At 41.9% G+C, this 13923-nt stretch overlaps 1 protein-coding gene across 2 annotated transcripts in view; it reads right to left on the reverse strand.

Annotated features, from left to right (window-relative positions):
* SND1 (staphylococcal nuclease and tudor domain containing 1) overlaps positions 1-13923 on the reverse strand; it is a 419010-nt gene that overhangs the window by 346382 nt on the left and 58705 nt on the right. For both annotated transcript variants that reach the window (XM_027102041.1, XM_027102042.1), the window contains exons 9-10: positions 13660-13750; positions 1252-1365 (exon numbers count right to left, since the gene is read on the reverse strand). In XM_027102041.1, coding sequence (XP_026957842.1) covers positions 1252-1365; positions 13660-13750 — 205 coding nt within the window. The remainder of the gene's footprint in view (positions 1-1251; positions 1366-13659; positions 13751-13923) is intronic.

Genomic DNA, 13923 nt, shown 5'->3' on the forward strand with positions numbered 1-13923 from the left:
ATGTGTATTTACTCTGTGCAATGAGGCAGAGCTACAGTTACCGAGAGAACCTTATTTTGGCATTTCTAGGCTTTCGTGCATTTACATTCTCAACCTTACCACAATCCTGCTTGCTGCATTAAATTGCCTCCTCTGTGGGAAAGAAAAGGCTGGGGGGTTGGGGGTCGAGATGAACTGATTGGCCAGACATTCAAAGAACCCATCTTGTATGGGTTTCTTACGCATGATCTGACTCAAAAGACAATCACAATATTTTCATTTGACTCTTATGGGCTGTCTCTAAACTCTCACACAGATGAAAACAGGGCCTGAATTTCAACTCATGAATGCACCAAGACGTGCAAAACATCAGAAAAGCAAATTTCAAGTCTCTAGAACTACAAAAGGGATACATTAAAAAGCCACACAGCACTAACTTCAACCACACTGTTCAATTTGCCTGTGGCACCGGCTCTCACTGAGGACCCAGTTCTATAACCAATCAACACAGTTACACACTTTAGTTATCAGAAGGCAAAAACAGGGGCTAAAAAGATGTCTGTAAAAACAAGACAGCCAGACAAACAAAGAAGTTCAACCACAATCCCTTTCCCCAACCTCTTATAACATAACAATGGAAAGAAAATGACCACAGAATTTGAAACAAAACTGCCTGCAGTTTTCAGCCTAAACATAATTTCTCAAAGTTGACATACCAAAATCATACACATTGGCTAGGCAAGCACCCTTGCTGCCAAAAGATCCAACAAACAGCAAGAAACAGTACAGCTAATAATTCCAGTTACCACTTGGAAAAGATGAGTAGGTGGCCCCAGATAATATATATACCAAGATTCATTTCTTCCTAGAGCAAAAAGGTACAGATCAAATCAAAATGACCAGCAGAACAAGCCTTACTATCATGCATGTGAGACATAGATCTTTTCCTCCCCTTATCCTCAGATAATAAGATCTCGTTAATAAACAAGACTCATTTACCACCTAACATATACCAACCTTAACTCCTCTCAAGCCCCTTAGGGAGGAATGCCAACAGGGCCCATCGAAAATGAAGGAGAGTAGTGGGTGTGGTTCAGGAGAAATTGAGACCTGTCCAATAGCAGCTAGGCTGCAAATGCTAGGAAATAATACTTTGGCGATTTACACTACTTGTCCGTTAGCATTATCCCACACATGGACCACATCTAACTAATTCTCCACCTCCTCCCCTTTGGTTTTGGAAAAGAGGCTTTGCTGTTTTTCTCATCTCACCTGTGTATTCTCCCCCTCCAGCCTCGGTGGTCTGATGCTGGACAAGTGGATGGTCTTGTAGTCCCCAGAGTTCAGCTTCACAACAATGGCATCGGCATTCAGCACCTGCATCACCTGTGGGCGAGAAGGCAAAAATGCTTAAATGTTGCCTTGATAGCCCAAATCTCATAGCACACATGCTAAGGAGCAAGGCACACCCAGTTACAGGAAGAAGGATGAGATCAAGAGCCATTTGGGGTAGATCCAATATCTTTCTTTATGGTACAACAATGTTGAAGAAAACTATCCTATAATTATCAGCCCTCAAAGAGATGGTGATTTCTCATCGAGGCAGGATCTGTGTCATTCATAAAGACAGGCAAGCTTTTTTTAAATCTTTTGCCCTGACCAAGATTTGTGGTTAACTACAAAGCTTACGAACTGGAAATCCAGTCTCTACGTGCTATTGAAGATTTTCCGTGAAACAGGTTCTAAGCTACAATCAAAATGCCTATCACAACATGATTCTAGGAAAAGAGGCAACGGCTGGATTAGAAGAAGGTAGCAGCACTAGATGAGAAAGAACCAAAATAGGACGCCCCAATGCAGAGCAGAAAAATCAAAGGCAAGTGAAGGGCAAAAAGAATTGTCACCTCAACGTGCGAAAGGAGATGCTCAGCTGTTAATCTCACCAGCAGAAACATTAAATTGCTAAGATATTACTTCAGCTACTCTGAAAGCCTCCTTTTCAGATCACTACTATGGGCATCTCTGTTTTGGAACCCAAAGTCAGTAACACTGGACCCCACTCTCAGCCAATGATTAACTCCCAATCTGGGGTAGTTTACGAGGATATCTATTCAAGGGCAAAAGCACAAATATTCCTCTGTGGAGGTTATTAGAACACTCCACCAATGTGCAGAGAATAAAATTCCATTGAAACCAGACTGGGACCACATCAGGGTTGTAACTAGACCTCATAATTCAGCCAGCAGTCTACAATTCACCCAATTATATTCAGAACCTGTTGTTACAAGGCTGTTTGGATTTTTTTGCAAGTAACACTTTACCATGAGGTAGCTATTGACTACAAAACACAGTCACCGTATACAGAACCAAAACTAACTCTCCTAGGCTTCAATCAGACCCCAACAGGAGCAAACAGGTAGCTGTACAAACTACTGGGGTCAGCTGCACCGTGAGTGTAGACTTGCAAAATTCCCTTCCTCTTTTATATGTGAAACAAAAGGAGCCAGCCTCTCCTTTGCTGTGGTGGGTATCACACTGGTAAGTATCCAGAAGAGCCTTCACTAACTATTCCCTGGAAGGCTCACAACCTTTTACAACAGAATATACCCATTTATTTGCAGACTCCTGCAAGAGTGGCTAGTCTCTACCTTTTCCAGAGAACCAGCCAACCACACACAAAAAAAGAGTAAAGAGTAATTTGAGGGACAATCTGAAGAAGGAGCAAAAAGCAAAACCAAGTGAGAAATTTTACATGACAGGAAATAGCAGGAGGAAAGCGCCATCAAACAGAATGAATGAAAAAAGAAAGACAACAGCTGGAATCAAGCTGTAAGTCCATGGATGGCTGACTACCGCTCGTGGATGGGAAGACATCCTGGGGTTTTAACACAGTAAGTAATGGAAACAGTGTAGAGAAAAACAGGCCAGGGCCAAAAGAGTAGTCAAGAGTCTGAGAAAGAGCCATGTAGATTAGGAGAGGGGGTAATTATTTTTAATTTTCAACTATGTCTAAGATTAACTTGCAAACCTGAATGCAGGAAATAAAAAAACAGGCTCAAATAACCACAGCCATTCTGCTATAACCTTTTTCATAGATCTGAGAGTCACATAAAGGCTAATGCTAAAACTCAGACAGCCAGAATCCAAAACTCATCTGACCAGAAAACCTTAGTGAAGTCCAAGGGTAATCAAAAGCATGATGTGTGGTCACAAGAGGGCCAAGTCAAGGTCAGGAATGATTATCTAGGTATGAGTGGTGCCTAAGTGTATAGGACCCTCCAAATCAAAGAGCCCCTTATACCAGGCCCAATCACTTTAAGTGTAGATCTTAAAAACAGCCAAGAAGGTATAACCGAGAACACAGACTCAGTAACTGCAAAAAACAGAGGACATCTTGTTCCCATTATCACCTAGACACATTAATGCCAAGTAAAAATGTCCATCATAATGGAATCTCCCTCTCACTCCCTAAAGACAGCAGCAGTGGCTTGGCCAACTGACCAAAAGAAAAAGACCTCAGCTAATGATTTCCCTATGCTTCAAAATCCCACATTTGTATGACATGGATTACAGCACATGGGGGTAGGGGAGGGGGCCACGAGGTATCCACGCTATGTGCTATACTGCTATCCCACCTTCAAACCAAAAATTCCACAAAGCCAAACCAAGCAAAACAGCTCGTACAGCAAATCAATACTGCTCCTCCCTCAAAAGTACAGGACCACTGCCCAACAGATACAGTAATCAGCAGGCATCTCAAGTGCACGCACATCACAGTATTTCCTACATCTCAATGATGGACCAAGCTACACATTCCTCTCACTGCAAAACTAACTCCTATTAAATTGTCAATTGCCAAAAACATAGGGAAGCTTCCTGTAATCAAGACATGAGAAATATCTAGACATTCTCTACTCCCTAGTCATGCTCAGAGAGAAATACAACCAGGGAAAGTATCATAGTGCTCGCACCTTCACCCCCTGATTACAGAATGTGAAGATCTAAGCACACCCCGGTGACAAGTTACTGGTATTCGTCACCCCTTATGATGCGTTAGCAGCCGCGGCAGCAGCAAACGGCTTTTTGGGGCTGTAAATTTCAGGCCTCAGCAGCAGACTCTGCTCGGCATCTCCCTGATTAGCAACCTCCTCTTCAGGAACTGTACACTCTGACGCTGCCAGCTAAACGAGGTCTGCCCTTCTGAAGGGGTGTGAGTGTGCGCGCGCGTGCGTGTGCGTGTGCGTGTGCGTGTGTGTGTGTGTGTGTGTGTGTGTGGTTTATGGTGTTTTATTCCTCTGTAAATTGTGTCATTACTGTCCGGAGAACAAGCAGCTCCTGGGCAGAGACATGGAAGAAACAATAAAATAGTAGTTACAGTCACACACTGTGCAATAAGTAAAATGCAGAGCGGATGACTATCCAAAGCCTGCTCGTCAGCACCATCACAGACCACATTTATAACAGTAATATTTCTGATGGTGCTTTTCATCAGGACATTCTGAAGTATGCCCACATCATCGCTTACTTTCTCCACAAGCTACTGATCCCTAGTCAAAACACACACACACACACACACACACACACACACACACACACACACACTCTCTCTCACACACTCACACACACACCCTACCCTACCACACGCTCCAAGAGCAGAATCAACACAGAAAAAAAGGTCACTGGCTGAACTTGAGATATATGCCCTAAATCCAATTCCCTCCCCATTTCTTAGAACTAAACTGTAAAAGGAAAAATGAGTGGCTTGATGACACGCGCAGACTAAGGGCTGCCAAAAGTCAGGAAAATGGCAGCGTGCTGTCAGGGGCAAGGGACGTCCATCCCTCCCCCTGGCCTCCTGCCACACTCCCCATCTGCGGAGCCCATCCACAGTGCTGCGCTCTGGATGCAAAGGGCTGCTGCTGCTCAGCTTGTAAAAACCCTGCGGCATCCATGCAATGAACATAAAGAGCCGACAACAGCCTCCTGAGCTAGAGACCCTCAGAAGAGTCCCCAGACACAACCATCAGTTCTCCCAAAGCTGCCTAAGTTATCAGTACCAGATAGGAAGAAAAGGAACATCAGCCCAAACAGGGCTCCTTCAGGCACCACCAGCGAGCGCCCCCGATGGGGCCACTGGAAATGGGACAGCAAACACCCTTTCTACTGACATCCGGCTGCCTCTCCTGCTCCCCGAGGCTGTCTGCCAGGTCTGTTCTCCCCAAGCTACTCCTGGAAACACTAGTGAAACAACACCAAAGTGGGGGAAATACGGAGCACCCCACCCAGTTACAGCAATGGCCGGGGCTCACTGCACAGATCCCTTCCCCAGCCCCCAGAACAGCACAGCTGCCACCCTTTGTCCTCACACAATACAAAGCGCCACTTTCTGAGGCAAATACCCCTAGGCACCTAAGCGCAAGCCAACAAACTGGACACCTTAAGGGGTACTTAAAAGGAAGCCAAGCACCAGACAAATTCCCACAGAGGGGCAGCCCACAAAATACCCAACCCATACTCCTCGTAACTGTCAAGGTCATCAAAAGCAAAGAAAATCTGAGAAACCATCAAATCCAAGAGGAGCTTAACGAGATATGACAACTAAATTTAGCGTGCTATTGAGGATGAGATTCTGCAACAGAAAACAGACATTAGAGGGAAAGTAATTTTAGTTGATAATAACGTATCAATGCCGATATACTACTTACAGTCGACGTGCCATAATCATGTCAGATAATAATAAGGGAAGCTGGGGGGAGTGGTGAAAGGGGGTAATGTGGGAACTCCGTAGTATCTGTTAATTTTTCTGTAAATCTAAAACTCTTCTAAAAATAAAGTCTCAATTTAAAAAGCTAGGTAAGTGTTTACAAGTCTTTCCTAATTCAATCATTTTCTTATCAGCAAATTAGTTTGCTAACTTAGGCTACAAACCAAGTCTTGACCTCGTTTTGGTATAGGAGGGGCCACCTTCCTAGCCAGACCATCCCCAGAACTTCCTTTTCATCTGAAAGCCATATGACAAAAGGTCAAGGAAGTAGCTAGTATTTTTTGTTCTCTCCACGTTACCAAATAGGAATATAAAAGTCTAGCCAAAATTACTAAATATCCTTCCTTAAAAAACATCTCCGAGGGCTTCCCTGGTGGCACAGTGGTTGAGAGTCCGCCTGCCAATGCAGGGGACACGGGTTCGTGCCCCGGTCCGGGAAGATCCCACGTGCCACGGAGCAGCTGGGCCCGTGAGCCATGGGTGCTGAGCCTGTGCGTCCAGAGCCTGTGCTCCGCAACGGGAGCAGCCGCAACAGTGAGAGGTCTGAGTACCGCAAAAACAAAAAAAACCATCTCAGAGAGACATGATAATGAGCTCCATTCAAAGCTATGACATTTTTGCACAGCAAAAAATCATCAGGGCCAAACCCAGTAAGTACTAGAATCCACTGCATCCATGGATAGCTTATAACCTGACCTCCAGAACTGGACATGGCCAACAATATCACACAGCTAACTACTTAGGGTTATCTCCCGGATGAAGCCCTGAAGGGTAATAAGCTCCTTGAGAACGGGAACCACTTCTCATTCTTTTGCATCTTCTCAAAGCACCTAGTGTGGGGCTCTGTTGGTTAAGCAATCAGTTGGTACAGAGAACCAAGCTAGAGGCCTCTATCTTCCCAGGCCGGGCAGTGAGAAGACTCCACCCCCTCTCCCCACCCCCAAGTGTTATTCAGGTCTGTGAGATTTGCAAGGCCCAAGCATCCAGCAGCAGGGACAGGGATGCCAAGCCATGTGCTCAAGGGACCATATGGCTACCAACAGCACAGATCAGCTAAAACGCCACAGGGAAGGCAGGCAGGAAACTGGCAAGCCACGACAGGCACAAAAGTCTCAAGTAGGCTCAGCTAATCGCTGTGAAGTGAACATTCCTCTCTGCTAACCTGGAGAGACAAGGATAGCCCTCCCTAGCATCTCCTTCCTTAAGAAGAGAAGCTGCTTAAGCAGAGAATGGAAACCAGTCTTTCAGTGCCACATGTATCCAGAGAATACTTTGTTGAGTTTCAAATTTCTCAGAAGTGAGACTCTCGGCCAACATTCCAACCTACAGCTTTGCATCAGTTCCAGAAGTCACCCAGAGGGTCCCAGAGGCACCTGGTTAAAGAGTTCACAGGTCACCTTTAGCAGGCTTTGCAGGCTATTTAGCTGTTCCCTGTACAATTAATTCCTGGGAGAGAGTGGTCCTCTCTTCAGCAGTCACTCTATTTGTTCAGGCCTTAGGGTCACATCAGGCTCAGAGCAGAATCCTTCAGCGAGAACTTGCATGACTGTCAGACTATGGTAGGGAGGGCCCAAGGCACGTGCTTAGGACCTTTTTAGGTTTCCTTGAAAGAGTAGTTTGTCATTAACAAATGTTTTAAATTCGGCAAAATGACTACAAAACTGCAGCTGGGTTCTAGCTTGTGAAAAGAAATACAGATCATTTTCCCTTTTACATTTAATGCTGATATCCCATGTTCTACAACAGGGTTTGGTAAACTGTGGCCAAGGGCCCACCACTTACTCTTGTAAATAAAGTTTTAGTGGAACACAGCCACGCCCATCATTTACATATTACCCACAGCTGTTTTCTTGCTACAGTGGCAGAATTGAGTAGTTGCAAAGAGACTGTATGACCCAGAAAGCCTAAAATATTTACTATATAGTCCTTTAAGAAAAAGTTGGTCAAGCTCCGCTCTACAACATATTAGAAAATGAACACACATGGGATGTACACTAGTTACCATTCCTGGGGAGCAAATATCCTCCAAAATACTCCTAAGGAAACAACTGCCATTTACAGAGAGATTTATTCCATTGTCTAAAAACTGGAGACGTGATAAACTACGTAATAACTTACTGGGGACTAGTTAAATAAATTACGATGCAGCCTTATAATGGAACACTGTGAACTAAAGCAAGTTCAAATATTTATTCTGTTACCCTCCCTAAATAACTCTACACAAAAATAAAGGGTTTGGGGGGCTGTTTTTTATTTTGTTTTGTTTTGTTGTTTGCCAAAAGCCCAAAAGGACAAAGATAATGGGAGAGAAGAATATAGCAACAAAACCTGGAAGCTGGAAAGCAGAGGGATGAGTGGTAACTGACTCCGCAGACTCACAAAAGCTACATCCTGAGCTAGTGGTGAGAAAAGAAAATAGCCTTTCTGATTGCTACTGCAGACTTCCCCTACCCAAGAGTAAGAAACTATCAAATCAGGAATCTCAAGGGGGGATGAAAATAAGGCCCAAAACTAGGACTGGTTTAAAATCTATGTAAGAAGCACCTGGATTTCAAGATGTATACCCTAAATCCCATACATGAGTTCATTGCTCCTAAGCCAGGGTTGAATACCTAATTCTTTGAGAGAGACAACCAAGGATCACCACATAACTGAGGAAAGCCTCTAATACGGAAAATAAGGGGTCAAAATAACCAAAGAGAATTAAAAACAACTTAGACAACAAAGACTATGCAGGGAGAAAAAAATCTTCAAAAAATTATTATTAATTCCTCAAAAGCCTAACAGATGATATTCATCTCTGAAATAAGTATTACATGTTATTTTTTAAACAGTATAAGAGAAACATTCAGAGAACAAAGAAAGCTCTTAGAAATTAAAATACAGCATCATAAATGAAATGTCTAATAGAAGAGATGAGAGACAAATATGAAGATATCTAGAAAGAAAAGACAAAAAGATGGAAAATATTAAGAAAAAATTAGATGACTAGTGCACGAATTCAAACATCCAAACAGGAATTCTAGAAAAACAGAGAGCAGATAAACAAGATGGAAATCAACAACAAAATAGTTGAAATTCCCAGACATAAAGGACTAAAAATTAAACCACAACGTGCTCACACATGGGTAAACAAAGAGCATCATTGTGAAATTTCAGAATAAAGAAGAATTTGCTAACAGCTTACAGAAATAAAAAATATAAGGATGAGAGATCAGACCACTAAAATACATGGAAAAAAAAAACTCCAATAGATAAATGACAGTGGAGCAATGACTTCATAATTCTAAAAGAAAATAACTTCTAACATAAAATTCTATACCCACCTAAACTATCATGTGTAATAACAGAGTAGATATGAAAGGTCTCAAAAAATTTACCTACCAAGCACTCTTTTCCCAAGAAGCTACAGAATGTGTGCCACCGAAATAAAGTAGTAAATCATAAAGAAGCCAAAAGATCCAGCAAACACAGTACCAATCCAGGAGTGAGGCAAAGAAAAACTCAGGATAATGGTAAAGAAATCGAAAGATGACAGCTTTATAAAAGAAAAAACAAGAACTAATCCAGGCTGGTACAGGTTACAAGGCTCCTGGAAAGTAGTATTGAAAAAGATAAAGGATAACAGACTGAATCAATGTCTTGAGAAGAGATTTAGACAGCCAGAATGTGGGGGCTGAATTAATATGTATGAGAAAGATATATACATAAATTTTAAAATAATTATTACCTCCATGGAAAACAGAAAATCATGCAGGAAATGAAAAGTATTCATAATATGCTATATGGCTCGGAAGTGATTAGCATTTACAAAGTAAACATTGAATATTAACTGAGCCAGAATTATGGTATAGTCCTATTAGAAGGCATAGAGAAAAATACATGCACACCCATGTGTGAAAAAACTAAATCTTCTCCTTCTATGGTGTGAAGGAAAAGGGGTTATGCCTGAAAAATCAAGAGTGAGCAATGTAACATTTTATTCCAAGACATGGATTAGCAAAGAGTTGAAAATGGCTGCCTCGAGGGAGAGGGAAACAAACAGTACATTTCTTAAGCAGAGAATAGAGTTCTTTAAAAATGTTTACATAAATGGCTGCCTCAAGGGAGAGGGAAACAGTACATTTCTGTTTTTCTTTTCCTTTTTTTTTTAAAGTGACTCAGCCTTTGCAGTGTTGTTTTGGGAGGTCACCACTCTTTCTTTAAAATTTTATTTATTTATTTATTTATTTATTTATTTTTGGCTGCATTGGGTCTTCGTTGCTGCATGCAGGCTTTCTCCAGTTGCTGCGAGCAGGGGCTGCTCTTCGTTGCAGTGCGCGGGCTCTAGGAGCACAGACTTCAGTAGTTGTGGCACGTGGGTTCAGTAGTTGTGGCTCACATGCTCTAGAGCACAGGCTCAGTAGTTGTGGCGCATGGGCTTAGTTGCTCCACGACATGTGGGATCTTCCCGGGCCAGGGATCAAACCCGTGTCCCCTGCATTGGCAGGTGGATTCTTAACCACTGCACAACCAGTGAAGCCCCCAGACAGTACATTTCTTAAGAAGACCCTAGAGTTCTTTAAAAATGTTTACGTGTTAAAAATAAAAACTTACAAACTTAAAAATTATATACAAAGGAATACAAGTCAGGACTATTCAAAAGTTGCTGCCAGTCTGCAATGAGATAAGGCACTTGTAGCAGAACATAAATCAACTACATCACCAAGAACATTTTTCTGTAGCAAGATTTTCTTGATGAAAGCAGCAATGCCTTGGTTTACATTCTGGCTCAAGCTCCTTATATCATATCAAGGTACTCTGAGTAGGACTGGTATAGATCAAGGGTCAGCAGACTTCTTCGGTAAAGGGCCAGATAGCAAATATTTTAGGCTTTGCAGGCCATATGGTCTCTGTCACAACCATTCACCTCTGCCACCGTATCACAAAAACAGCTCTAGACAATATGTAAACGAACAGACATGGCTATGTGCCAACTTACTCATGACACTGAAATTTGAATTTCATATTATTTCAATGTGCCACAGAAATTTTTTTTCTACGTAAAATCCATTCTTAGCTCACAGGCCACACAAAAACAAGTGACGGGCCAAATCTGGCCCGTGGGCCATAGTTTGCCAACCTCCGAGATTGACAGTATGATCAACTTTGTTTTTAAAAAAAAAAAAAAAAACCTGTGTCATAGTAATTCCATCTAGTATGAGTGTTTTTCCTTCTTTTTTATGTTTTTTCCTGTTTTAAAAACAAAAATAAGGCTGAAGAATTTCCAAAATTCAGTAAGTTTCAAAAACCATTTATCTACCTATAAACACCTTTTTCTCTCTACTCTCTGAACAAGTCTATATCCAAATGACCTAAATTTATGTTTAGGATACTACAAGACCCTTAATCAGTTGGCTTTTGGAGGCAATCTCCTCTACTCTGGCATTGTAACAAATAAAACTTCATTGTAATTAAAAACAAAAGCAAAAAAAATGCCTCACCCTGTTCTAAAACAAAAAAGACAAAACATAGATTCTGGGATCCTGGATTTTTTAAAATGGAAGAAATGTCCTATAAATGTCCTAAAGCTCTCCTTTTTCTAGTTATCAATAAAATCATATTCAAGATAAATGCAAAGCCACTGACTCAATTGTCTAATCCTTTAGCTGAAGAATTTTTCTTCAGCAATGCCTTAGGTTCCCCAACCTGCCAAGGCCAAAAAACCCTTCAAAATCTTCTAGGTTTCTCTACAAACTCAATTTCAACTGAGGAGGGGCTGCTAGGGACAGTACAGGATAATGAGACCCTCCCAAGGGTCATCTACATCACTAATATCACAGATGCCCAAAGTGATGATGGTGAAAAATGGAAGGCCTGCCTCCTTAGTGAGTGAATTATCATCCTTTCATTGTGCAGTGTAGTCTTTAGAACAGATTATAGGAAACATAAACACACCAAGTAAGTTTCAGTTAGGCAGAGTAGCCATGCCCAAGTTCCCAAACTAGTATGGTCCTCACAAAAAGAAACAGGGGTCCATTCTGATCTTCATCAAGATGTGGAAGATGCATAGGGAGTATCCAACCAGGGGCTCCTCCCACTAATGTCCACTAAAAGTCACGATTATACTTAATCTTACAGGTGCTTAGAGACCATCTACCAGAAGAGGGAAGGGGCCGCTTGAACATTCTGTGACCTACTACTTTGGGCATCATAAAAAAGAAAGTGAAGAAATTCAGCCAATTCCTCGGAGACTTGTTAAAATTTTACCATTCTAAGAAAAAGCATTCCAGGATTTTTCAGACTGACAGTGCCACCTAGTGGCTTTGCATCTTAAACTCACTATTAGACATTTTTAGCACAGCCACTTCTCAAGCTCAAGGATATGGATATTTAACCACTTTAAGTCCATAAAGACAAAGCTTCCATTATGTCTTGCCAAAATTAACAAACAGTTAAAAACACTAGCAATTTTGGGGAAGTGAGGTCTACCACAGGTTCTAACACTCAAGGTACCAAACCCCACAATGAAGGAAAAAACACTTCTACAGCACTCCTGCTGGACCCAAACAATCTATCCAGTAGCTCTAGTTCACATCAGAGAAATCCGTCTCAGGACACATCAGTGGAGAGCCCTCAATAAAACACATCACTAATTATTAGAGAAATGCAAATCAAAACTACAATGAGGTATCACTTCACACCAGTTAGAATGGGCATCATCAGAAAATCTACAAACAACAAATGCTGGAGAGGGTGTGGAGAAAAGGGAACTCTCCTGCACTGTTGGTGGGAATGTAAATTGATACAGCCACTATGGAGAACAGTATGGAGGTCCCTTAAAAAACTAAAAATAGAATTACCATATGACCCAGCAATCCCACTACTGGGCATATGCCCAGAGAAAACCATAATTCAAAAAGACACATGCGCCCCAATGTTCACTGCAGCACTATTTACAATAGCCAGGTCATGGAAGCAACCTAAATGTCCATCAACAGACGAATGGATAAAGAAGATCTGGTACATATATACAATGGAATATTACTCAGCCATAAAAAGGAACGAAATTGGGTCATTTGTAGAGACGGGGATGTTTCTAGAGACTGTCATACAGAGTGAAGTAAGTCAGAAAGAGAAAAACAAATATCGTATATTAACGCATATATGTGGAACCTAGAAAAATGGTACAGATGACCTGGTTTTCAGGGCAGAAAGAGAGACACAGATGTAGAGAACAAACGTATGGACACCAAGGCGGGGAAGCCACGGGGGGGGTGTGATAAATTGGGCAATTGGGATTGACATGTATACACTGATGTGTATAAAATGGATGACTAATAAGAACCTGCTGTATAAAAAATAAATTAAATTAAATTAAAAAAAAAACACAAAACACATCACATTAGAAAAAATTCAAATCCACAAGAGTCCCAAAACAGAAAGGAGAGAAATTTGAAGTCATATATACTTGGGCGTAAGAAATCTAAGAGAGGGCGTTCCCTGGCAGTCCAGTGGTTAGGACTCAGTGCTTTCACTGCCATTGGCTCAGGTTCAATCCCTGGTGGGAACTAAGATCCTACAGGCCATGCAGCATGGCCAAAAAAAGAAAAGAGAAATCTAAGAGAATGTCATTTGCTAAATGGACAGAACCTCCAGAATATGAGAGAGATTTCAAGGGGTCAATGTCTACAACTTTAACCCATGAACTTCTAGTGAAGTTATGCAAATTCAAGGCAAGAAATTTAAGTTCTTATGGTTTCTAAGTCCGCTACAATAAATACACACGTGCATGCAATCATGCACACACATCCATGCAAGCCATGCAGTGGTTTGCCTAAAATAGAAATGCTTCAGCTCTTGACTGATTATTCAGAGCTCTGTATTATCACTAGACATCGTCCACAGTGCATCTCCAGATGCTGAGAATGACTCACCTTGGCAACAAACTGCTTGTCCTTTTGGTCCAAATTAGCAGTGGGAGCCACATAGTCTCTCCATATTCTCAGCCTGCGCTCCTTGGCAAACCTGGCAACAAAGCAAGGATGCAAATCACTCAGATGGACTAGGTCAGCAATGGAATCCACCATCACCACAGGAGCAAACAGCACAGAATCCTACCCTATCTCATAGACAAGGCACCCAGCAGAAACGGCCAATCAAACCTGAACAAAGCATGACAGCCACAAGAAAAACTGTAC

This window comes from Aethalodelphis obliquidens, unplaced genomic scaffold (genome assembly GCF_003676395.1).
Source record: "Aethalodelphis obliquidens isolate GAN/ISIS:26980383/991018 unplaced genomic scaffold, ASM367639v1 scaffold5, whole genome shotgun sequence".
NCBI lineage: Eukaryota > Metazoa > Chordata > Mammalia > Artiodactyla > Delphinidae > Aethalodelphis > Aethalodelphis obliquidens.